This window comes from Syngnathus scovelli, chromosome 9, assembly GCF_024217435.2.
Source record: "Syngnathus scovelli strain Florida chromosome 9, RoL_Ssco_1.2, whole genome shotgun sequence".
NCBI classification, from domain to species: Eukaryota; Metazoa; Chordata; class Actinopteri; order Syngnathiformes; family Syngnathidae; genus Syngnathus; species Syngnathus scovelli.
Genome location: NC_090855.1, coordinates 6,822,809 through 6,848,811, shown reverse-complemented (window position 1 = coordinate 6,848,811; position 26,003 = coordinate 6,822,809). Strand labels below are relative to the sequence as shown.

General features: G+C 39.6%; 1 protein-coding gene across 6 annotated transcripts in view; it reads right to left on the bottom strand.

Annotated features, from left to right (window-relative positions):
- Positions 1-448: 448 nt before the first annotated feature.
- grb10b (growth factor receptor-bound protein 10b) overlaps positions 449-26,003 on the bottom strand; it is a 46,726-nt gene continuing 21,171 nt past the window's right edge. For 4 of the 6 annotated variants that reach the window (XM_049730592.2, XM_049730594.2, XM_049730591.2 and 1 more), the window contains 13 exons: positions 24,278-24,422; positions 11,686-11,842; positions 8,330-8,445; positions 7,931-8,005; positions 6,197-6,334; positions 5,888-5,998; positions 5,262-5,360; positions 4,574-4,651; positions 4,305-4,421; positions 3,997-4,063; positions 3,812-3,899; positions 3,632-3,725; positions 449-3,294 (listed from right to left, as the gene is read on the bottom strand). In XM_049730592.2, the coding sequence (XP_049586549.1) occupies positions 3,148-3,294; positions 3,632-3,725; positions 3,812-3,899; positions 3,997-4,063; positions 4,305-4,421; positions 4,574-4,651; positions 5,262-5,360; positions 5,888-5,998; positions 6,197-6,334; positions 7,931-8,005; positions 8,330-8,445; positions 11,686-11,842; positions 24,278-24,422 (1,432 nt within the window). In that variant the 3' untranslated portion in view covers positions 449-3,147. Of the gene's footprint in view, positions 3,295-3,631; positions 3,726-3,811; positions 3,900-3,996; positions 4,064-4,304; positions 4,422-4,573; positions 4,652-5,261; positions 5,361-5,887; positions 5,999-6,196; positions 6,335-7,930; positions 8,006-8,329; positions 8,446-11,685; positions 11,843-13,355; positions 14,136-24,277; positions 24,423-26,003 lie in introns of those variants that run through there. The other 2 variants (XM_049730595.2, XM_049730596.2) reach the window with 2 other exon arrangements.

Genomic DNA, 26,003 nt, shown 5'->3' with positions numbered 1-26,003 from the left:
CTGAGGAAGACAGGATTGGTTGCCTCTGATCCAGCAGAGCCAAAATCACCTGCAATGAGTAGTTCAATGAAAGAAAATTTAGTCAATCCATATTTTCATTCCCTCTTTGAACTGTCAACTTATTGTGGTAAATATAAATATTTCGGGATGGGACATTGCAATTTTCTAGGAATGTTGCAGAAGTGATCATTTGAAAATGTACACACTGGTAGTTTATACAATATGTTTCGTAATTACTGTAAGAACTCATTAACATGATGAATGTGTTCTCATATTTAAATATCAAGGTAATTTGAGCAAATGTGTTTTTTCAGATGTGTGTTTCAAACTGATAGCCCTTTGCATTAATCAGTGTCGAAGAAGGTTTGATGAACATCCTGACATCATCATGTAGATAAAGAAATGAGGGCGTCTTGACATAAAAAAGTAGGGATTCTTTGTTTCTAGATCTGAGAAAAGAATATATTTAATGGGTTAAAAGAACAGAAATTGTGATGCTTTGTGAATGAACATTCCACCTGTTGCCAACTGGAATGACATGAACATGAACATTAGGGATACCAGTGTGCTTTAAATCTTCATATATCTTGAAGTAGTTTTTTTCTTTGAATAGTCCATTCTAACAATAAAAAAATTAATCATAAAAATTATATATCAATAGATGCTAGTATGTCAAAACAAGTCATTATATTAACTCGCACTGGTCAATTATTTGATGGTAAAAAAAAAAAAACTACAGAACAGCGCTGAAGGGAAAAAAACAATCTAAAATTTTCAAGTAGATCAGTCACATCCAGATACATATATATTTGCTGAACAACAAAACAAACAAAAAAGGATTCATCATTGCATTTCAAGATAACGGTGACCATGCGGAGTGTCAATATAGTGTGTCTATACTGCAAATAATTTGTTCAATAAACCTTAAGGACAACCAGCAGCTAAATAAAATGGCTGTTAAACGTTGCATTTCCTGGGACAAATGCAAACAGAGGTAACAAAACGAAACAGAACTTTACGCGTGAACATCTACAAAGAGTTATTGAACAGGTAACAAAATATAAACCGCTTGTGTCATAATGGAGGGTGACTGCATCAAAATCAATGGGATGGAATATATAAAGCGACAATTTACTACTACTGGAACATTGTTGTTTCATCAAATTCAACCAAATGTAATGAGTCAGTTACAAAAAAAAAAAAAAAATCCCCACCTTATCTAAAGGCACTGAGTTGTAATCTTCCTTTTCTAATGGATAACATACTAAGCCAAAAAAAGACAAATTGCTTCAGGGATTTGACTCACTATGAAAATCCACCATCAGATCTGAAGTGCATGCAAATGAACTCATTTAGAGTTTGATGCATGACACGCTGATCAGTGTTCCACAAAATGCAAGTAGCTATAATTTATAGAATTAACTCCAACATTCTTTGCAACATTTCTGAGCAAGGGTGGAAGGGGAACTATAAGAATTGTCACATTTTTACAGTTCCAAACATCTCTCTTCACAGCTGCTTATTAGGCACACATCAATACAATTAGTGCAGTTTGGAACTAAGGTGTCTTTCTATTATGTTGGTCAAAATATGAGGTAAAATAATAAAACTAACAAGATGTTTTTATTGCTAAACTGCTTATCTAGTTTTCTTAGGACACATGCTTTTGAAATACATCTAAAAATTCAATATCTATATGTAGAAATGGGTTCTTAAAACGTTTTAGAATCTAAGTTTGGGCAACACAAGGAACGTTTATCAGCACAATAAACAGGATCCCAAATGACAACCTGCAAAATTACTAGTGGCAGAAAAAAAACACGCATGAGATTTGGAATGCTGATTTTGTTGGTTGTTGTCAATCTGATGTCCATTTGGCAAAGGGCGTGTTGTACTGCTCACAGTTTATAGAACAAGGCTGATTTACAATAAATGGGATGGACAGTATTGCGTGTCATCAAGCGCACGCCAACTTATATTCCAAGTTACAATAACATTTACAGGCACTGCCTAACAGCACCTTGAGGACTTTCGGTAAGAGCAATGTAGATAAATTCAGAATTGAGAAGATTTTTTGTAAAGCAGGTGATTTTTGTCCTACAACTTGCCTGCTCTATCGAAAGTGTATTAAGAGAACCAATTTTGCTATACTAACCAACAGACACCTGTGTACATGTTGCATTCAGCTTTCCCAGAACTGACACAATTATTTGCGTTTTATTTCTTCAAAGAACTTACCAACAACTGGACAAGACTGTGTGGAACATGTGAAGAGCGAAGAGTCAAACATTCAGAATGTTAAGACTATTGCAAACAATGGGTTCAAAAATGAAAACTCTTTGCAAATAAATGAAGGACAAAACATATTTTGTATTGTCAGCCAATTAAAAAAAATAATCTGTTGCAACATTTCAAGTGTCCACAATCCACCTTTTCCAGACTAATTTGTCCAGTCTCTTTCTTTCTCAATATATGCTGCAATACCACACCACAAACAGTAGAGGGCGGCGACACCATCTCTCACAGTTACAAGTAATTCCAACAACGGAGAAGTCTAGCACCCTCAAAGGCCACTCCCAGTTGGATGAGTGCAAAACAAAAAGAGACAATCAACACAGTCTTGTGTGAGAACAAGTCAAGAGAGGTTCCAACGAGCCTTCAGTTCTCAAAGAGAAGAGTGGTCCACACATGAGAGGGTTCACTGTCCTGCTGATTGTCCACATGAGGGCGACAGCCTTCACTTGAGCTGCGAGATTCCAAATCTTGGAGGGTCACTGAGTTCTCATCTTAACAAAGACCAGTTCTTGCAAAAAGCATCGACGCAAATGGCAGTGTTCATGCTCTCCTCTTGACTACGCAACTCTGCGTGCAATTCTGTAACATTCAAATGCACCCTAAAAGAAATCCAATAAATCAGCAGTATCTGGCGGACTTTCATCAACAATAACAATAATAATTATAATAATAACAATAACAAAAAAAAAACAGCAATGAAACACCAGTCAATTCACAAACTTCTTAGAAGAATCAACCAATATTAACATTCGCTCTGCTTTGGGCAGAGTCGGGTCAAGTGAAACTGGGAAGGGGGCACGGGGAGTTCGGGACCCGAGGCACCAGGGTTGGTGCGTTGGACGATGGGAGGTGTCATAAGGCCACAAAGGTGCATGGGTGTTTGAGTTTACAAGGCAACACTCCTCTGTTGAGCTGATAAAATTCCACCAACTGGATCAGGTCGGTGAATTTGGTGGCACCATCGTCAAGGCTAAAGAAGACTTGGCCGTCCTCTTCACACTGACGAGCAGACGGGCGAGTGGAAATCAGAGCAAGTTAGTGATTTAAATATTTTACAATTGGATTGCATTTTATTATGACTACTATTCTGACTGACTTTGAGTGAGAGGCAGGTTCCACGCAGAAAAATAAACATTTCAACCAAACAGTACTGTTTACTTCTTCTGTACTGTTTGATAGAAATGCGGCTAAAGATACATGACAAGTTGTCATTTTACTGTTTCCATTTGCCTTTGGTATCAAACATTGACAATTGGTGATCCTGAGAGCCAATTGAGGGACTAACCTAATATCAGCAGAGATCTCAAACACAATTGAAAAATATAAGCATGCTTACAGGTAGTATCTGGAAATGTTTGATTTTCTGGTGATGGCACAATGTGAGCACAAAAGCCTTGGGGTTGCTCTGGCTGACTCGCAGCAGAAACAAGCTAGAAAATAAGAAAATACACACTTTCAGATTCATATTTTGAGCGTGTCAAGTGAAAACGATGAAGGATGCGTTATGTTAAATTACCCATCGACTTGACCCTGCTGGTGGATAATGCGGTGGGATTCTTCTCTGGTTATTCTGCCATGGAACCACAGCTGGGCCATGTGGATGACTGACAACCATATTTGCGGATGTGAAATCGACCAGTAATTTGAGTATAAACTCACTATACATAAAATGTGCATTGTTGCGTTAGGATTTGCATTTACCCGAGTTTAATGAGGAGTGATGCAATGGACTGTGGGAGCCGAGGATGTTCATTCGGTGATTCCTCTTCTGAGCCAGCCGTCACATACAAAATACAAAGACCAGGATTAGTTGTGCTTCAGCATAAACAACTGCTGCAGAAAAGTTAAATAGTACTCAAGTGGACTAAAAAAAAAAAAAAAAAAAAAAAGTACTTTGAAAAGTTAAAACATGGATTAATAAAGAATAGTTTGAATGGTGTGTGATTGTATTTGATATTTGAAATGTTGTGAGTGTACGTTAGAGTGCCATGTATAAAACAAATACTCACCCTCCATGCGTGTCCCTCTTCCATAGCGGCGCTCTGAGCTTCCACGGGGTTGTCGATTACGCGGCCTATCGTTCCCGAAAAATCCATCGCCACCAGAGAGTTCTCGGACACACTTCGCTGAGGGGAAAGAAGGGGCAACAAACGCGTTTAGTGTTTAGTACACATTAAACTGATCTGTCAGGATTTCAAAGTAATGGTATTAGGTCTTAAGAGTTTATAGATGTCAGATTTTGGAGGCTTTAGCTCCTTGTGTAATGAGGGTAACATACCACGGGTGCTGAGAAGTGTGAGAGCAGGGTTTTTCTCTGCTGGGGAATCTTATAATTCTGGTACAATAGAATCCCGTACTGTGAAGAAAAGAAAACACCAGAGTCCTTTTTTGATGGGTGCACGTTTAGGAGGGGAGATGTCATGGCACTTCTTTTTTGCAACACAAGACTGAATATGGACGGCTTTATATGTATCAAAGATGCCTTTCCATATTTTAGTTGCTCACTGACTGAGCATTTGACTAAATATGGGGGGAATTAAAGATCACTTAATATATTGTTGTAATATTTATTATGTTTATTTATTTAATATTATTTATTTATGTAAATTCTGGGTTAAGTTTACCCTTTACATTTGTTTCTGCTTAATTAAAAAGATAAGCAAAAGATTCATTTAAATTATTTTGAAATTGTGGAAATTTTTAATTACTGTAGGAAACTACAGGGAGTTATTTACTTGAGTTTTTATTTAACTTTTAAAGACACGATGACGACAAAAGGAAAATGAAATGAAAATGAGCATCGGGTCAAAATAATGGTGGGCTACACCATGACTACTGAAAATCGGCATTTGTATCAGCACTGAAAATACCATACAAGATCAGGTTTTGTTTAAAGATTGACTATCTGGATGAAATCACATTTTGATTTTGGGTCCTACGCACGCATAAACCAAAACAACGTGTACCTTGAACAATCTAAAAGCGGTCATCCAGCATGTCCTGCCTTGTTCATCTTCAGCACACAGAATCCGTAAATCCTTGAGTTCCCCTCTGCATTTATTGGGCTGTAAATGAACAAAGAGAATTAGAACAGTATTTGAAAAGAGCATTCACTATTTGAAATGATAATTCACTGCATCCCTGTTCAAATGAATCTTTTACATCTTTAAGATGTCAATGGCAGTGAATGAGTCATTACAAAAAAACTGAGCCCACTAAATGCTGTTGGTCATATATTGTGGAATCAAACCAATTAAAAACATTTTGAAGATAAGGAGTCATCTCTAGCGAATCTTATAAAAATGTATGCATGGGGGGGGAGAGAGAGAGAGAGAGAGAGAGAGAGAGAGAGAGAGAGAGAGAGAGAGAGAGAGAGAGAGAGAGAGAGAGAGAGAGAGAGAGAGAGAGAGAGAGAGAGAGAGAGAGAGAGAGAGAGAGAGAGAGAGAGAGAGAGAGAGAGAGAGCGAGAGCGAGAGCGAGAGCGAGAGCGAAAGAGAGAGAGAGAGAAAGAGCGAGAGAGTTCAACTGGAGGTGAATTCTTGCTCCGCTCCTACTATTTCATGCCTACTCCCCTCTGTTATCTGACACTCACCTTGATACAGAACTCAAAGTCTGTGGGTGCACCGTGCTGCTTTTTGCCTGTGATGACAGTGAAGATGTTACTATCTTCAAGGTCTGCAAGTAAATGGAGATGTCTGGGCTCCTGAAGACACAAATAATTCTTTTGTAAGATGATGACAGACAGAAACCGCCTTAAGTTACACAGAGATCGGCACAGAGGGAGCCCTGGAAAAAAAAGTGCTTTGCATCATTATTAGCTTTCAAAAATATTTACCCTGCCAGAACTATGGCAACACACATTCTTTAGTGACATACACTTTATGGCCAATATTTGCGTCACCTTTGAGGTTCCTTTTGTAGAACAGTAAAGCCCTGAGCGCCGCAGGAACATGTAAACTTTTTTCCAGGATTTTCGGCCCACCTCCTTTACATACAGATAACCCTGGATCTCGGGACAACTGCTGGTTGCTAGAAAGTTCTGAAAAGAGAGGAAACAATATCTCGTCAATTAGGAGATTCATTGATTGTCATATGTCCTTCACAGATTTCATCCCAGAAGCAAAGCCAAACATTTGTCACACCTGACTGCAGAAAGAAATGGCATCAGATAGCATCTATGTAGAGCTTCCAACTATGCAATTCCACATCATTCAGCAACAAATGTCCCGAGGTTTTGTCAAGAATACCAAGTCCCTGTGTTTCAAAAGAAATAATATGAGCTGCCTTGTCAGCCGCCAAGTGATGCAAAGGCTTCCAGAAGCCTCTTTAATTTTTAAAGGATGTCTGGCAATGTTTTGGAAAATTCCAACAAACTTAAACCTTTCAAAGGGCACCTTTACATGCGATGTTCACAAAAAAAATAAAAAAATGTTTTTATATAGATAGATAGATAGATAGATAGATAGATAGATAGATAGATAGATAGATAGATAGATAGATAGATAGATAGATAGATAGATAGATAGATAGATAGATAGATAGATAGAGAGGAGAGAGAGAGAGAGAGAGAGAGAGAGAGAGAGAGAGAGAGAGAGAGAGAGAGAGAGAGAGAGAGAGAGAGAGAGAGAGAGAGAGAGAGAGAGAGAGAGAGAGACACTATTGAAGTGTAGTCATAGTGAGTCTTGGCAAATATTATAAACACCTGCTTGAGCTCAGAAAGCAACCCTTGAATGACGCTGTCTTGGAAAAATTCCAAACGCTGAGAATTCCTGACAACCCCAGTTCACCACATGGGCTGTTTTTCATTGAGCCGTCTTCATGGAGCATAATAAAGCAGAGCGTCTCCAGTATATGATTAGCAGGGGACTTAAAAGCTTTCTATGAGTGGCGTGGATGAACGGATGGTTTCCACTTGTGGTTGGGACTCTGACAGCTCCATTTAACAGGGACAGCAGAGAGCAAGACTGCCTCGTTTCATTACAATGAAGCTCTTCAAAAGAATCCTCAAAAATATCTTTTGTCCTTTTTCTTTTACTTATTATACATACCATGGCCTCCTGCGGGTTGTCAATGCAAGCAGTGTGAGCCACATATATGTATGCTCAGCGCAAACATACAGACTATTATTTGACCGCCTAATTCCAGCCGTCACACATGTGGGGCCCCTCCTTGCGTGTGCCGATACAGTTATGTGTCAACTGGGGATTAACAGTAGTTATTACTGCAGGCGCTGACGAGACACATTGTCTCGAGGTCAGAGGTGAGGTATGTCAACTTAATTTTACAGTGTGTAATGCTGACTTGCAGGTAAACTCAAATGGGTGCGTGAGGGAAGACAAAGAGAGTCTGACTGACATTAAATAGGGTGTGTGTCTGTGTGTGAGTGTGCGTGTGTCTGTGTCTTCGTACATTAGGATTCTAAATGTCCTAGAATTTACATGACTCTTTGTTTGTGAGGATGAAAATGTAGGCCATTTTTTCATTATAGTTTTGCAAATGGAAGATGTAGCTTTAGTTCAATTTCCTGTTTGCCAGAAAATTTTCGTTTATTGGTTATTATTTTAGTTTTAGGTCACCATAACCTTGGTGTGCGTGTGTGTGCATGCGAATGCATTTGCTTGAGTGTAATATGCACCTGCAGGAGCTGCGATGGTGGAATGGGACGATTGGATTCCTGGCACCATGCAAACATGTGCTCTGGGAAAAATGTCTGGTAAGAGAAAATAATCCAGTTTGTAAAGTATATAATAAAAGAGACAAGCCACTGTGACAGTAATTACAAGGTAGAAATCAGATTACATTACGAGCCCACACAAATTCTTTGAGTGCAACATGCTGCAATATTTGCTGATTAGATAAAACGAAGCAACTTTAATATTTCGCTTTCTTTTATCTAATTTCCAAAGCAACTACACAGTCACTCAAACGTCTTCATTATATTTTTGCTGTCAAGAACATAATGAGATGTTACCATTTCAACAAGAGGTTGAGTGAAACATGGCATGTGAGAACTGCACAGAGATGAAGTAATTACCTGGGGAGTTCTGAAGAATTCATATTTGGCATAGTTCTTCCTAAAGAGGAATCTCCCGTCGCTGCTCATGGAAGCTTGGACCTGAACCACCAACTCGTGGTCCTCCAGACAGCGCTCTAAGGGTCAGCACAAACAACTTTACATTACATTTTACATTACCTCTGCTTTTTCTGCATGGCAGCGATAAGAATCTTAAAACAGGAAAAGGAAAAAACTGTGCAGATAAATACTGTACATTATTGTTTAGTTGTGAGATAAAAAAAAGAAACTTGACAAATATTAATCACTACATGGTTCAACCTTTTATTTTTTTTAAACACTTAAGTCAATTTTAGTATAAGGTGCCTTTGAGACTTCCCCATTTCGAAATCTGTTTATTTTTGGCTATTAGAAATATTCATAAGTCGACTTACAATTAAAACAACAACAAGAAAATGAAGGCAAGACATTTTAGGGGACTTGTCATTGTACTGGTATGCGTGTAAATGTTTGACCACTAAAATTCTTCATTAATTTCCCGTTAGGTACTTTCCTGTTAAATTACTCATCGATGATTCATTCATATTGGAGCGCAATAAAATAGCAATAGCAAGGAACGGTGGCTTTCTTGATTCGTGACAGTAAGAAAAATGGCATCTGGTCATTCGACATCTTTAGGCACTTGACCTCTTCAAACGAGCCGTGACATTCTGAATGCGGCTATGCAGTTCTCACTGAGGTCAAATGAGCCGAAGTGTGTCCCAATGTGAATGTGGTCAGAGGCCCCACTGTCGACATGATTCATGTCCGGAGTGATGCTGACACGAGACGTGACTCAGTCCATTCCAAAGGACGTGCACATTTCTCTCGATGAAACAAAATTGAAAAGTTGTAATTGAATAGTAACGCCTCCTTGCCTCCATATGATATTTTCATAAAGTCTGGGAGAACTCTTCAACAGTGTCACAAATCCTCTTTTAAATTCCCCTTCCATCCTGTCGTTTGTCTGATGAGTCACTCATGTTCGTGACATAGACTCACCCTGGCAACACTACCGCACTGTCTTGTTTCTTGTTAACCTTTCCGGGCTGACAAGTGGAGGTCAACATTACGTCTCAAAAGGGCCATTTCATCCCATTCACGAATGTATGACCAGACCTCAGCCATGGACAAGAATAGGACTCTGCTGCAACCAAGTATTGTCCGGTGTCGCTCAAAGACCTCTACAGTGTCTCTGTTTCTATTCTGGTCCACCTCCCAAAACCGCATGTGCACACGTTGGGTGGACGCAGTTGCAAGCATGAATCTCGTGAGCCCTCGCTATCAGACTGAAAAGACTTGTTCATTTACAAATGGAACACAATAAGCTATGAATAGAGCAACTTTACATACTGACAATAGTCATGTATAATGTATATCAGCTTTTAACTTGTTCACACAAAAAACACACACGATAGGTATACTACACTATTATCATAAAAGTGTAAATTTTTATAGCATACTGTGTGATTTATATTCCACGGAAAAAAATACCATTCAGAGCAGTACATGTCAGTTCTGTAATGTAAATTTACATGTAAAAAATACTGCAGTGGTTCAGACCAAGTGCAGGTGGCAAACGCATTGAACATAAAACTACACAAATATGACTCACTAAAATGATTTTATTGTTTGTTACACTCGAGTGAGTTCACTCAGGATGGATTTGTGTCTGGCTCCAAGAGAACTATACGATTGTCTCGAGTTGTTGTGTCAAAGTAGTGAGCAGACTGTTGTATGACAAATGGTTCTAGGAGTAATTATTAGATGGCAGATCATTTAGGCATTATGGAATATAATTCTAGACATACGAATTCAAGTTTATGTGCTACAAAAGTGGCAGAATATATTTTTCAAAGCAACACTTTTCAAATTTTTATTTTACTGTATTTTTTTATGTATTAAGTCAGAATGTATTGGGGGGGAAATTTTGTGTAACTTGATAACCTGTACTACTGTGATAGTCAACGGCATATAGCCTTGATTTTCTCATGCATTCCATTATGTCAGTATATAAATTACTCCTACTTGAAAGAATGCTGGTAAATTAGTTTCATTAACCATCCAAATGGAAAATGTTACCATTTCAGTCAATTTCACAATTTCCTACAGCTTTGTGAAGTCACCTTGAAAATGTGAATTTTAATGTGACTTTAACACCCTGTAACAATAAATAAGAAACAGATCTAGGAAAAATCCAGGTGCAGATAGCTGGACCAGTTTATAGAAAAAGTATTTGAGCCAAACATGATGTCACTGAAAACAAAGTTAAATGTGTTTGGCCTTCATTGCAATGGCTGCAGTGATGAGAAAAGGTGCGGTAATCAGATCATGGATGATTGCAAATAAAATTAAACTCCAATGATGAAATATACTGTATACTATTTCATAAGACCGTCTCAGCAAGATCTTATGATAGTAGGCAGTGGCAAAATGTTTCTATGTGCGGCAAATACTATGACAAAATGCTCTTAAATTCGTATTACATTTAGCATTGCGCTCTGTAGGATACTAACCGTCTGTACATCAAAACAGAACCTTACAGAGAGTTCATATAAAAACAATAAATGTGTTGACTGCAATGAGTTTTTCAGAGGAATTAAGTTTTAAGAGTTTGCCAATCCCAATTTCAAGTGGCTTTGACAGGGTTGAAAACATTTAAAAAAAAAACAAATAGATACTATAATTTCGGTCATTTGTATTTGTATTATCACCCTGTTATAATTCTGCTTGCTTAAGGGACAAGAATCACAAGATTGTCTTCAATTCCAGTCACTGCAATTTCAAGAAAAGGTAAAACACAGATTTTGAGATTGGTCGCACTTATTTTTTTCCCTCTTTCTTTCTGAGCAGCCATGTCAGTTTTTTTTTTTTTTTTTTTTTTTAAATCAATGGTCTGCTTTTACAAGCATCATTGGTAGCAGCAACTCTAACCTTATGAACAATATCACTATCCGTATGCGTCATGTTTGTACAAAGACTAATCAATTAATGCAACCTACAAATTTCTTACAACAATCGGTGTGTGCAGCTGTCAATTTTGTGCACAGAGCTCTCAAATTCACTTGATTATCTCACTGGGTATCCGGACAATCCGTGTATAACACTGCGTAGTAAGTGCATGCAGTCACGCTTCACCACATGGCTGCGTGAGAATATGTGTCCAGCCTGTCTGTCTCCCCAAGTACGTTGGCATGCATGCATGAATGCACCTGTGCCTGAATGCGTCGCATTTCTCGGTGCATGCTCCGTGAGTTTTCTCAACGGGCAAGCGTGAGGGCCTGTTCATATGTGCGCTTGTGTATTTGTGTGTATATGAGCGAGATTCAGCCACTCACCTAGCCCCAGCAGCGGGTGGTGCTCAACAAGTGCCCAACTGTTGTCGTCTACACAATGGCTTTTATAAACCAGGAGCTGGCAAAGGTCCCTGGCTGTCATGTCGGCTGGGATCTCCACCACTTTGCCCATGCCGTCTTCAGTGGAGATCTTGACAATCTATGAGGAGGCACAAAAAATAAAATCAATTAAAATTTGAAAGAAATGTCATTGCTAAAAAATGATTCGCCAAAATTGCCACATGTTTTAAGTGCATATTTGTTGAGAGAAATAAAGAGATAAGCAAGATTTGTAAAAACTTTCAGTCAAATTCAAACCATGTGGATAAGGCTAAAGTTGTTTTGTGCTCAAGACCGCATTATTTGAGACCAAAACTTGCCTGAGACCAGAACTCACTGAGACAAAGGCTTTTGGGAGTCATGTCTTTAGACCACAACCAGACCTCACAGAGACCAAGGCTTTTGGGAGTTAAGTCCGGGACAAGATCAAAATTATGTCTTGAGACCACAACCGGTCTTACAACACTAGGATAAAAATGCAATTTATTTTCTTAAGCAGAGTATTTATTTGTTATATTTGTCACAGACTTCATTACTTTAGAATAAAAGCAACTGCTACTGGTCCCTTCTCTACACCACTTATCCTCATTAGGGCTTATACCAGGTGACTTGTGATGAGAGAAAATGCTGGACTCATTGCCAGTTCACACAGAGCAGTTCTAGACAAATAACCACTCGTGCTTACGTTCAAGTCTAGGACAATTTGTCAAGAAGCCATAGAACCTCGAGGAAAACGCATGTGTGAATGGGGAGAATATGAAAACTACATACAAGTGGGCGAGGGACAAGAATCAAACCCAGAACCTTTCTACTGGATTGGAGACATGCTGCCATGTGCGAATTATTGAGATCCAATGCAAGAGTTCTTTCTAAAAGTATGCCGTGGTAGTCGTGAGATCTTTTGGACATGCTGTCACTATTATGTTGCTAATAATGTAACCAAAGTATTGAAATCACTTCTTGCTAAAATGCAGTGGGATAACATGGTGTAAACCTACAAATGACATGAAACACTAACACTCTGGGTTTTATGACTATGGAGATGTACAGTATGAGCAATAGTAAGACCAAGAAAAAAGATAACATTATTTGTAGGCATAGTATGTACAGCATTTAAGAACAAAGATTAAGTTATTATTCATTGTTTATTGTAAGGTAACCAGAAATAAGATAACGTGCAAATAATTGATCATCTGTTCAAAGCTTCCCTCCAACTGCCGGTGACAGGAAATGCAGCAGGGTGAGCAGTCCTGAATTAACCTCCAATAAATGCCCACAGGTTGGCTCAGCACAAGGAAACCATGCAGTCACAATCTTCTCATATTAAAAAACTAGGGGGAGCCTACTCAGCGTGTAGAGGAATCCAGCCAATCCAGCCACAAACCAGTCCACACAGATAACACACTATAAAATAGTCGAATGTATGTGAGAATGGCCAATTCAAAATTACAGTTGTTTAAACAATTCCTGCCAGTGCAAGGCCCTCTCAATGTATACAAAGTCAATTTGTCAGCTCAGTCCAAGTGTAGCAGGACTTCTAATAAGATAATCTTCAAATAGCAAAAAGCAGGCAGCTCGAGAGGACGAGACACAGATGGAGCGTGTGGTCTTACCTCCACGGCCCGCAATAGGCAGCAGTCCGGGGAACACGAAGGCATTTTTGAAGGGTGCCTGACAGTCCACTCATACACACATTCACACACGCACACTCTAAAATGGAAAACCCAGCTGTCACCTCCTCTCGTCCAAAAAGAAAAAGGCCAAAATAACGCCGGCAAGTTGATGTTAGTGCTGCCTGTCACATACCATGCACAATTAAAACTGTCCAAACCAATGGACCTGCCAAGCTCAACCAAAGAACTGTCCGCGAGCACCCCAGCCTCAGTCCACTTCGGCTCACAGAACAGACACAGTGAGCAGACGGCAGCAGGTAGAATGTGGCGCTCGCTGTGCCGGCTGAGTCTGACAACTATCTTTCTTCACCTCTCCCCCCACCTCTTTCTCTCTTCCTCCTTCTTTCGCTCTCTCCCTCTCTCTCTCTCTCTCTCTCTCTCTCTCTCTCACAAAAGGGTTACAGCCTCAGCCAGCGGCTCCAAGGCGCAGTGAATCAAACCACCACACTCACCAACCAATCGTAAGACACCAACAGGCTGATGTAATCATTCCCACACAAACTCAGACGTGAGCTGACACACACACTCACACAGCATACATACACACAAACGCACAGTCATGGACAGATGTTAACTTTCTCAGATGTCTTTCTAGCTGCACCATCTTTTCAGGTCTTGAAGCCGGCCGGGCCAATGAGGAGGAGGATGGGATCGAGTTTAAAAAGAAAAAGTTACACATTTTCTAGCCACCAAAAGTTTTCAAGTGAGGGCTTGTTGGGGCTGTATGTTTTCTCTGTCTCTTTGCCTTCCCTTTTCCTCTCCCACCCTCCCTCCATCCCTCCCTGTGGCTTAACTTTGAACTCCCGAGTCAGATCTTGCCTTGCACTAGTGCAGTGCAAGACTCATTACAGAGCAAATGAAATGAAACAAACCTGGAGCAGCGCTTGAGAACCCCGACCCTCATCTCCACCCCGGTGGCTAGCTTTGTGCCAAAATTCTTTTTAACAAAAAAAAAAAAAAAAAAAAGACAAAGTGAAAACTTTTTATAATATATACCCCGCAAAAATATTTATTACAGCATGAGCCAGACAAAATCCTTGACACACCCCGTCTGGGCGAGAGGCAAACGGTCTTGCATATCAGCCTTGAAGAAAGTTGTGTGGGTGAGGTGTGCTCCACGAGTAAACACTGATTTGCAAAAGGTAAGGGGAAGTGCGAAGAGATACAACTTCGTTTACTATATGAAGCGGAAACTTCAGCAAGGAAAGGAGGGAACGGAGGAGTTAGGAATTGGGGGAGTGGAGAGAAAGAGGGAATGTGTGTGTCAGACATGAGACGTGACGGCCAAAGAGCGGAAGGTAAAAGGTGCTAGACAGGCAGACTTTCTGATGACGCAGTCCGGCAGAAAGTGTGCTGAGGAAAAAAAAAAGTTGAATGAACTCAGTATTTCAAGGAAATAAACTAAAATAAATGGGCAAACCAACAAAATTTTTAAAATTTTGCCAATGTGATAATTAGCATTCCAACATTTTCAACAAACGTCCCTTGTATTGTCCATCGACTTAAAGATACAAGTTAAAAACAATGCAGCCACAAATGTCAATAATTTATATTTAGAGCGGTTACAATTTCATATATTGTTTTATCTCCCCCAAAATACAATTTTCATCCAATGTACGGTTGATTACATATCTAGACCGCACAGCTGTGTGTTAACCAAAAACCCCACACACCACTCCTAGCTCATAAAACCGCCTACATCAGGGCAAGTCCCAAGTAAACTGAAATAACCATGTATGATGACATACTGGTTTCAGTCAACGTCATTAACGGTTAACATTTCAAAACTGGATGTGTTGGAACACTTCTGCAATACTCAATGCAGATTTGTCATTGGTTTAACTGCTTTTAATATAGAAATTATATTCATAGTTTCTTTCAAACTAACATTTTCAAACCGTCAGCAGACTGAATGTGACCTGATGTGATGGCTTGGCTTGTCACTCAATGGCAGGTCGCAGGTTAAAATTTTACAGACGACCAAGATGGATTACAATGTGTCAATTTTGAAGGGAAAAAACTTGTATGATATACTGTACCTCAATCTTTAGCGTTCTTGGCTTAGTTTGAAGAACCTTTGGAAGTTGTGAAGGAGATGAAGTTACAGCAAGTACTAAAGCACTGACAAAGAACTGCAATGGACATTAAGTGTGGTGAACCATGTACAAATATATCAACTCCAATTACTTGGAAGGTACTGAAACCAAAAGGAAACATGGCAAACATTCTTTTTCCACATAATAAAGTCGGTTGTTAAGTCAGTTGAGCTTCACTGGCAATAGTGCAAAGATCAGAGGCTGCACCTTAACATGCCAACAAATCATGAGTGTGGAATAATTTGAGTTGCATCTGATCTTACATTTGCTGATGAAGCATAATCTTCCAGTTTGGTAATGCCATCACACTGTGCATTGTTACTGCATAATAATCCGTTTCAGACAGATTACCGACTATTGGGACACAGTTTATTTAAAAAATAATACCATGAGCATTTAGATAAAAGTTAATTTAACCCACTGTTGAGCACAATATACATATTTGCAGCATACTTTCCAGCAACATAATGCTCTGATATAAATGAAACAAAATGTTTACATTTTGATTCTTTAATGATTAGAATGATACTCTACAAGAATTTTGCCCCCGCCCCCCCTCCAATATAATACCCCGAATTTCACTTTATTTACTCAAATTGGTCACGTGACAAGAAAAAGACCGATGAAATGAAGGAAATGACAGACTAGAACAAGGGACAGTGAGTCTTTTAACTCTGTCCTCATTTGGATGAAGGAGCACAGCAGGGCAGGGCCTCTCAACCTTTCTGATGACTCAGGTCTGATAACTGCTGTGACGTAATCCCTCAGAGAGAGAAAGAGAGAGAGATCTTTAAACTCCACACACGCACACACACTTGCTTTCATGTAAGCCCTAAAATGTGCACACTGCACATGATCATATATGCTGCTGTGCCCATAATGTACATATATGGATGTCTACGCGCTCATTCATGCAACCATAATCCCCTTAGAGAAACAGACAAAGACGGCAAGAGTGAAACTAGACAGGCGCAAAGAGACAAAGGAAAAGTAAACTGAACTGTATGAGAACTAGCTTTGTGCAAACTTGAGGTATGTACACAAGCGTGTGTGTGCACGCCCAGCGGCTCACACGCATCCATCCCGGCGCTTCGACAACTGTCGGCTGTTCTATTTATAGCTGCGGTGGTATTGAGTACGCATTACAAGCCATTACATCAGATAGAGGTTTCTGTTGAAGATTAGGACCGCTAAAAAGGCCATTAGCCATTAGACATATAAACCTATATAGTGCAGACATTAGAACCAATTACATGTGAAGCTCTTGGAAAAAGGACACGCACTAGGGAAAGAAACAACGATTACCGAAGTGATGTAAAAAAAGAAAACCCACATATATATGTAACATTGTTGGACATTGCATTCTTACCAATGTTGTTATACTTGTAAAATCTGACAAGAAAACTAAAACTGAAAAAAGTGCATCCATGCTGGGCAACATTGACAGTAACGAAAGACTACATCCAGGGAAATTGAGGTCCTTAAACAAAATAAAAATTCAAAAACCTGAGCTTTCCCCCCCCCCACTAAAATCCCAGAAATTAAACATAATGAATCTAATCTTTCTTTGTTGCTAATTCATGAATTGTAGACAAGTTTTATTTGTTCATATACGCCTACTGAAAGTCTCAATCCTATTCAGGTCATCAGGCCTTGGCATGAGTCCAAACATCCCCTATGCCCCGACCGATGCCAAAGTGCAGCAATAGTACTTGCTTGGTCTTTATTCAAACCAAAACAAAAAGAGTCACAGCCTTTGATAAGCTGATTTGGCACACACAAGCCACTGCAGCTCCATACTCCCATTAACAAGTGGCTCATATACAGACCATTGCACAGTAATGCTGTGTGTGGTCTGGGCCGCCCACGTAAGTCGATGTCTCCATGATGAGGACACACGAAAAGCTGAATGGGCCTTCGACAATTTGGTGTCCTCATTGAGTGCCTGTGGTCAGCAGGAGTGGGGGCACTTATGAAGGAATCTTTGCTGAGTCATAAAGAAGCGACGAAAGGCTCCTTGTCATCCAATTCAACATCAAATTAAGACCGAACCCCAAGTGGACTGTCTGGGCTGAATTGGGTAAAAGAAGGCCAGGGTTGCGTTGACAAGTCACATGACCAAAAACGGAAGAAGGTAAGCAGGCAAGCTGTGTAATGAAAAGAATATGTAGAGCAAGATAGGAGGACACACCCAGACAATAAACTCCGTATTTAGACTGTGTTCCTACTTTACTTCCAAAATCAACAGTAGATGCAATTAGGGATAGGCATTTGACTAAGAAAAAATTATTTAAAAAAAGTAATAATGAACAACTATAAGAAAATCTCTCAAATGCATCAGGGCAAAAAGTGCTAGGGACCCGATGAACTTTTGGGGCCATAATTCCAAAATGTATGGTTCAAAAAGAAAACGTTATCATCAAAATCACCATACCTACTGTGAAACATAAGCTTTTTAACCAAGCCTAGGTTGAGGCTCTTCGATTTGGCACCCAAAAAAAACAAAAAAAAAACAACGCTATTTCAGTAAGAATAATAAATAATACTATATTTAACAAGCTAATATCTTGTGCTTCTGTAATGGGAATCGTTAAAAGGAGGTCAGTGTTCAGCTAAGGACAAAAAAAAAGATAAGTCTAAAGATACAGCATTACAAAATATTTTGCAGTGTTATCATAGCAGTATCTTCAGAAATCTGAGTTGTCCTAGTTTTACAGAAAAGAGGGACAGGAGAGATGCAGTCTTCATGACCTACATGAGACCAACAGCACAGCTATGGCCAGATGTCAAGCTGCAACAAATTGTTCTCTTTTGGTAACAAAAAGAAAATACATGGAAAACTGCATTCACGCCTGCACATGCAGGAGCGTGCATATAATAAAACGACTAATTTGTGTGAGCATTGTTTGTCAAACTATATATACATGACCTTAGAAAAAGCTTCTTTGCCCAAAGCAGATTGTACAGGTATAATCTTGCTAAATATTTTCAAGGTTAGAGATGAGCTGGATTGCGATTTGGCCTATCATCGGGCCTAAAGCTGCTCCTCATCCAATATTCCTACCTTTTAGAAAGAAAAAAAAAAATACTGAAAGATGTGAAGACTTGAAATTACTGATAGGTCTAAATGTGAGTGTTGGTGAGTCTTTTTTACACTAATCCATCTCACTTGTGACCCTAATAAGAAAGACCACAGAACATTGATGGTACATTTGGAAACTGCTAATCAAATCTGAGTTTTATCATAACTTAACAGTCACTTGTTCAGCGGCATATTTTTCACATTTCTTATAGGCATTTGTACTTAAAAATCAATGAAATGACATCATCTGGTTTATGTGTGTGCATTTGTTGACCTTTGTTTATTTGAACACTCACTCCAGCTGGACGTTATTTTTTTTATTTGAAGTGTGTGCACTCAGTTTAACACTTTTTCATTAGATCAGGTCACTTGTAGCCTTATTCATATGCAGTTAGTAGTAGCTGTTGAAGTGATGTTGACCTATTTTTTTTCTCAAGGCGTATGAATTAATTTAGCGTGTAACCGGATCATTTTAAGCCAATATGGTATTTTGTGTCAAACTATTCGCATAATTGTGATAATACTGAAAGTTACCCACAAAAGTCCCTTTAAGATGATCTTGATCCTTTTTTTATGGGAATGTCAAGCAAAGCGTACACGGTCTGTGCACTGAACTAACACTCGCATTTATTTTCATATGAACAATGAACGTTAGGCTCTGGCTGCACATGTTGACATTTTACCAAGCGGCTTTGTTAAGTGCCGACGTTGAAATGTTATTTGCTTAAACAGCGTCATTAGTCAGACCGATCACGACAGCCCATCAAATAAATCACCAAAAGGCCGTAAGTACATGCGTGCAGCTAAGTTTCTGTGGCAGCGTGGCACTAACGGGCTGAGCTGGCAAGTTGAGGCATGTTTCCATTTGCCAGCGGGGGATAAATATGGCCTTGACACATGAGATGTTCCAGACTCAACCACAACCTGCCTGGCTCTCATCCAGGTAGCATTTGTTCAACGACAGCCAAACAATTTGTACTGAAAGCAGCATACTCTCAGTCACTCAATGTATGTGTAGAGAGACGGAGGGAGGGAGAGCGAGAGAGAAAGAGTGAGAGAATGATAGAGAGGTGGCGAGAGACGGAGAAGCAAATGTATACTGACAAAAGCTTATACTGTACAGCACTGTTTGAATGCTCTATTTACCTCTGCAACAAAGAGCATCAGATAACATAAGCGTGTGTGACAACAAAACAGTGTGTGTGTGTTCGTGTGGGTGTGTGCGTACTCCTTGGAATCTGAACCTGCAGTGTGACGGACAGACAGGAAATATACTGTACTAATAAAAAAAAATAGCATCTAAACCTACTCAATCATATTACAATCTATTGCGAAAATGAATTTGAGTGTCAAACTCATCACTATCATATTTTATAGACCGTATAGCCACTTTTTAGATTCCTTTTTAAACTACACTCTTACTCGGGGATAAAAGTTGTCACAGACACCCATTTGTTAAATTTTACCAATAATGAATGAAAACATGTTCAGATGTAAGAGACAGAGATAAATGTAGAGAATAAAACAACTTTGATGTCACTCCAAAACTCAACTCATTTGGTTACAATCAAGTAGTGCAAGAAACTAACGACAACGTTCAAGTTTAATGGCTGGACTTCAGTCTACATACCTTTTGTATCAACTGTAAATGTATTCATGATCAAATTCAGTGGCAAATGAGATGACATAAAAAGTGGAGACTGAATGTGGAGGATACCTACTGTCCAAGTTTGTTATATATTTGGAGCTGTCATCATCATAGTTGATCAGTGTGCTCTGCAGTCTGCAGAACACACGTCTGCTTGTGAAAATTTACAAGGTGCTAAGTGTTTGTGTTTACAAGTTGTTGACTGGTCCTACACAAAAGTCCGACATTTTTTTCCACACAAGGGCCTAAAGGATTCATAGCACGGCTGGGCGATATGGCCTTGATAAAATCTCAGATGTTTTTCTCCCGCCTCAAAAAACTGATTTACTAACTTAATAAATTTGTTTCGACAGGCCTGCTTCCTACAGTATCAAGCTCGGTGCCTTGCATTTCATCATGAGTGAATAAGCATGTTTTACGTCAGCTAAACCTTGACTGGACACAACTCTTTATTAGTCCAAACATTCAGACAGACACTTTGACAGACACTTTGTGCTTTAGATGAGGAAGCGATGGAAGAAGGGGGCCAGGCTGAGGGAAACAAAATGGTATGTCTCACACAGAGAGAAAGCCACATCTATCTATACCCAAAGATAGGGAGATAATTGGATACAGACTAGAGGGGCAGGACGTGGGGAACGTGCAACAGCAGAGAACAGTGATCTTGAGAACATCCAGTCCAAGTACAGTAAATCCGACAAAATCTGGCAAGACTGTGATCAAATGAATATTCCCATACTGGAAGGACTTGGCCGGCTTCAAGGACACAGCGTCTCAGGAAAAGTAACAACACTCTTCCTTACACCACCAAGCACAATAGGACCAACATTATATGAGTATTTGTGGAGCTTAATCTTTTCTACTATATCCTACACACTTTAAAGGATATTGCAAAGCATGTCAGAAAAGCCCAAGAACTGGTGTCACAAAAAATATATTTCAAAAACAAACTACAATCTCTTATGTGGACGTGATCATCAAACTTGTATACAAAGAGATAATGATTGTTGTGTTTATTTTGTTAAGTGCACGTGAAGATTTGAGAGCTGTAGCATGACAAGTTATGGTGACTTCACTATGACATGCCTTGCTCACAATGGCCTGAGCATCTGACACTTCCAGGCTGAAAAGAATATCTAGCCAAACTGGTTCTGTGTGATTTATTTACTCTTTCCCAAGCTCAAGGGGAAAGCAATTCAACACAGTCTGTTTTAAGGACCTGGACGACATCAAGATAGCCGCGATGTTGCTGCTACGGAGGATACCAGATGAATCCTTCCAGGAGGCTGAAGACTGAAAAGGTGCATTTCACTCCAAGGGGATTAGATTGAAGGATAAAACTAGTAGTTTGGATTTGAAATATAGCTTCTGTGCTGTCACCAGTCTTGGAACCTTTCCGACATACCTCGAGGAAATGAAGACCGCAATGTTCAACTAGTAAATACAGCTAAAGATTACATTGTGAAAGTTTCAAATTTGACCCCACCCTCCCAAAAAAGAATGGATGTCCTATGGAATCCCATATCTAGAGAATTTGAAATGAAATGCAGGAAATGTAAATAGTTCATTTATCGATAGGTCATGTCAGACATCACTGATGTTAAGAATTTTTTTTGTGGAAGTACTGAAATGTATTGATAAAATGAAGCATTAGGATTTAGGGGGAAGTGGCCTCTGACAGATTCTTTTGATGCTCCATAATCATTCTTGACTTGAATGTTAGGAGCCTATATTTATGTATTTTCAAATGAAACTTTGTGTGAAACAGTTATGATTCATGAAGATCGAATATAAAGATCCCTTTTACCAAAAGTGGAAATGAAAAACGAGGGGAAAAGGACACAATTTTCTTAAATAAAACAAATAAAATAAAACATAAGATGAGGAAGTGGAAATGGAGTTAGTTGGGACTATTGCAGCCACAGCTGTAAGCTTGCCCAGTCATTCCTCAAAGTTGTGTGCTACTTCCTCATGGTTCCAGCACTGAGGCGAGGGAGCTGGAAGAGCAGGAGGGAGGGAACTGGGGCATTATGTGTCTGTCAGAAAGCGCCTGGAGGTTTCAGGAATTCAGTAAAACAAATAGAAAAACCTCTCAGCGCGCCAGCTGACTACATGTGAGGAGGCAGGGAAGGACTCGTACAAGAGAAACCAAGGCAGACACACACGCAAAAATGACACGTGTTTAAAACTCTCCAGGTCAAGGAGCTGTGGAGGGTGGGAGCGACTAAGAATTACAACATACTTGCCAATATTTTAAACACTCAACATATTATTCCTGTCATGGAATCACTCAAATGCCTACAAGGAACTGGTGTTACTGGGTTCACACACATCCAGAGGTTTAGTCAGAGTAGAAAAGGTGCTGAATTGGATTTACTCTGAATAACCACAATGAGCCATATTTTCCATTGCCATCAACGCGGAAAAGACACTGCCAATTCTCTAAATAGTTTACAGAACTCGCAACGGCAAACAAGACGTGCAAACACACGAGCAGAAAACAAATGAAGTCGTAGGCACAGTCGGGCGCCGAAGCACTCTCACACCAGTTTACGTGAGCGTTTGGAGTGTGTACACTGAAAACACGCATCAGACCTCGACTTCTTCCTCAACTCATCATTGCAAATGTTTGGCCCAGCAAAACAAAATCAGGGGTAAAGAGTGTTCCTCTTCGTTTATACATCCAGTGCGTGTTTAAGATTACAGCATGTCGGCACTCAAACAGGGACGTAATCAAGAGAGACCTCAATTGAAACCCATGCAAACTCTTTCAGGTTGCAGTCAGAGAAGCATTGGGAGAAACCCTAAGAAGGATCAGCTGGATAAACTGATATTTAAATCTCTCCTTAGTTTATAGAAGAAATATTACAGACTTTACCTCTGTTCATCATTTCCAACTTCCCTGCACCACTTCCAGTCCCCAGCTTCATTTCCTGGTCCACGCAGCACTCTTAATAGGCCGTCTGGGAATTACAACATCAAGAAAATTCCTGTCTTGCCCGGCCTACTTATTTTAAGTCATACTTATGTCACTGTGAGAAAGAGAGAGACATTCATTTTTGGACCTTTTGACCTTTCAACCAAAAATTTACTGGGCAGTCCTGAATCTTTGCCACGGCTTCTCGTGTCTACTACCTCTACCTCTACTACCTCTCTCGGCATGGAAATAAACAACTCAGCTGTTAATGATGACCTTGAACTTGAATGAAACTTAATGTTTGGAGGCTGAGAATAACATCAAGCAGGGGGATTCAGTCCTCAAGTTGCAATCATAAGCCACCGCAAAACTCATTAATGATAAGTGGGCTATATTAAACTCTGACGTGCATTTGGCACAAAAATAGAAATACCTTTACTGGAAGTGCAAAAGGGGATCAGTGACAAGAACAGGGGGTGATACATCTAATAAATAGTTTGGTCACACATTACTGTAAACTGGTACGTTACTGGAACTAGAACTAGCTGGCTCCATGTGTAGATCATTAACAACTACCATGGATGATGATGATGATGATGATCTTTCAACCTCCAGGAATAGGCAGGCCAGTGTCCTAATCTTAGAGACACAAGTGGTAATTGGCAAAGGCTTGTAAAATCCTGCCATGGACATTGTTACACACAACGCACACACACTCTTGAGTCCACACACAAGTACCATCATGTGCTAGCAATCCCCATGCCTGAAATTACCAAAAGAAAAAATGGGGCAGATGTTGGCTAGGGAAATTCCTATACGTCCATGCGCAACACACAGCAGACCGCAAAGTGCAACTGATTTATGATATCCCAAATCTGCAAAACAACAAACAAAATCCAACAAACTATAAATCCATCGAAATTCGCCCATATTCATTGCAGATGTCTTGCCCTGTTCGCCAAGCGACACAGACTCTGACTTAGTGTATTTTATATCCAGTGAAACCGCATAAAAATTCACTGCCGAGTGAAAAGGCCACAACTACAAAAATAACTGGTTCCTGAAAAGAGATTGGATTCCACCAATGTTTTGGTTTCAGTGAAGGTCGGTTGCACTTACATATATGCCAGTGGAAGGTTCTCTGGGAGGGAGCGACCCAGGACTGAGGACAGGTGAACTGGCCAGACTGCAGAGCTCAGGGAAGGGATTGGGGATGGCAGGGAGAGAGGATGTCCTCAGTTGTTGCTGTTCTTCACGCAACCTCCTGGACAATGGCAAAAGGACACCAAAACAGTCATTACGTTTGCCTATCGGGCATTGTCCGTTCAATTGGAATTCTCTTCTAGTTTCAGTTTACACTCACTGGGGAAATTAGTTAGAAAATAAACTTGCCAGACTCATCAAATAGGAAAGTGAATCACTTTGTTGATATACGTTACAATAATGAAAAACCTAGTTTTGACTTGGTCTTTATTTAACAATGATTTGTGATTGTTAAGATACTTGAGAAGAAACATACCAATGGTACAGATTACAGAATGATTCATTCTCTAGTCAAAATATAAATGATTACTGTTTTTCTTCTCTATCTTTAGAATGAAACTCAAGGGGAGCAGAAACTGAGATGGGAAGCATAATATGAATCTCATAAATTTTTTTGTTTTGTTACTTTTTCTACTGCGTAATTTATAAAATTATTATTCTGGGCTATAACAAGCAGTGAAGGTTGAAGGATGGTCAGAAATTGCAATCTTATTTGACTATGAAATTTATATTGAAGTTCAGATTGAATATCTTGAATGTTCTATTAATGAAAAATGAATTCAGTCAGAATAAGATGTTTAGGTTTTTTTTTAACATCCAGTTTCAGTTAAACTGAAAAGAGTGAGAGTGATTGACCTGTTATTGTATTAAATTATCAACTGCCATTTGTGGTAATGACATAATACATCTTCCTGAAGCGTGAAAAGTGCGTCTAACTTTAGGATAACAAGACCTGCTGACACATGTGAGTTGTGTGCAGGAGGGGATATTAGAAAATCTTTTCTGTATTGCACCCAAGCTCATGTCTGTTTCTGTCTGATCTTGCCATAATGAACAGTCTCCAAGCCAGGAGAAATCACAGACCCCTGCAGCCTGCTGGCTAATTTTCTGCAATATTTATCACACATCAATATTAAACAAGCCATCTCTTTAAAGCATTTTTTTTTTAATTGGGCATACGCACTATAAGCTTGTGGCTCAGAAGAGGGATGATGGTTTGACAGCCGATCATAAACTTTTCAGGATTTAATTTTTTTTTAGGGGGGGGGTGAATAGTGTGCGCTCAGAAAACCATTGTGGGAGACTCTCTGGTTTCAACTCTGTCTCCCTGCCTCTATCATTTCTCTGTAGAACCCAGCAAGTTCAAAAGGGAGCGAGCCTTTTGATGTTGTCCCATCTGAGCTTGAGAACAGGGTTATCCAGAGGTCAGCGCTGAATAATAAGAACTTCAGGGCCTGAGTCTGTGGTTGTGTGTGAGTGCTTGTGAGAAGAGGCGAGAAAGCGGGAGTCCTTAAAGACAGAATAGTCTATTACCTGATCATTTCTTCTCTACTTCTGTCAAATACTTTGGACAAGGATAATTATTACAGACCGCTCTACACAGAATGTATAGGCAAAAGCCTATAATGAACGCCTCAGGGAGACTGTGAGCTATGACTATTTAAACTGAGAAATAGGCTTTCGCTTGATGATAAAATTAATGAGAATTTGACCTGATAGTGTTGTTTGAGACAAACAGGGCCTGACAAGAAGGGAGAGGGCATTGAAAGGCTACAGATGAGGAACAGAAACATTTACATAT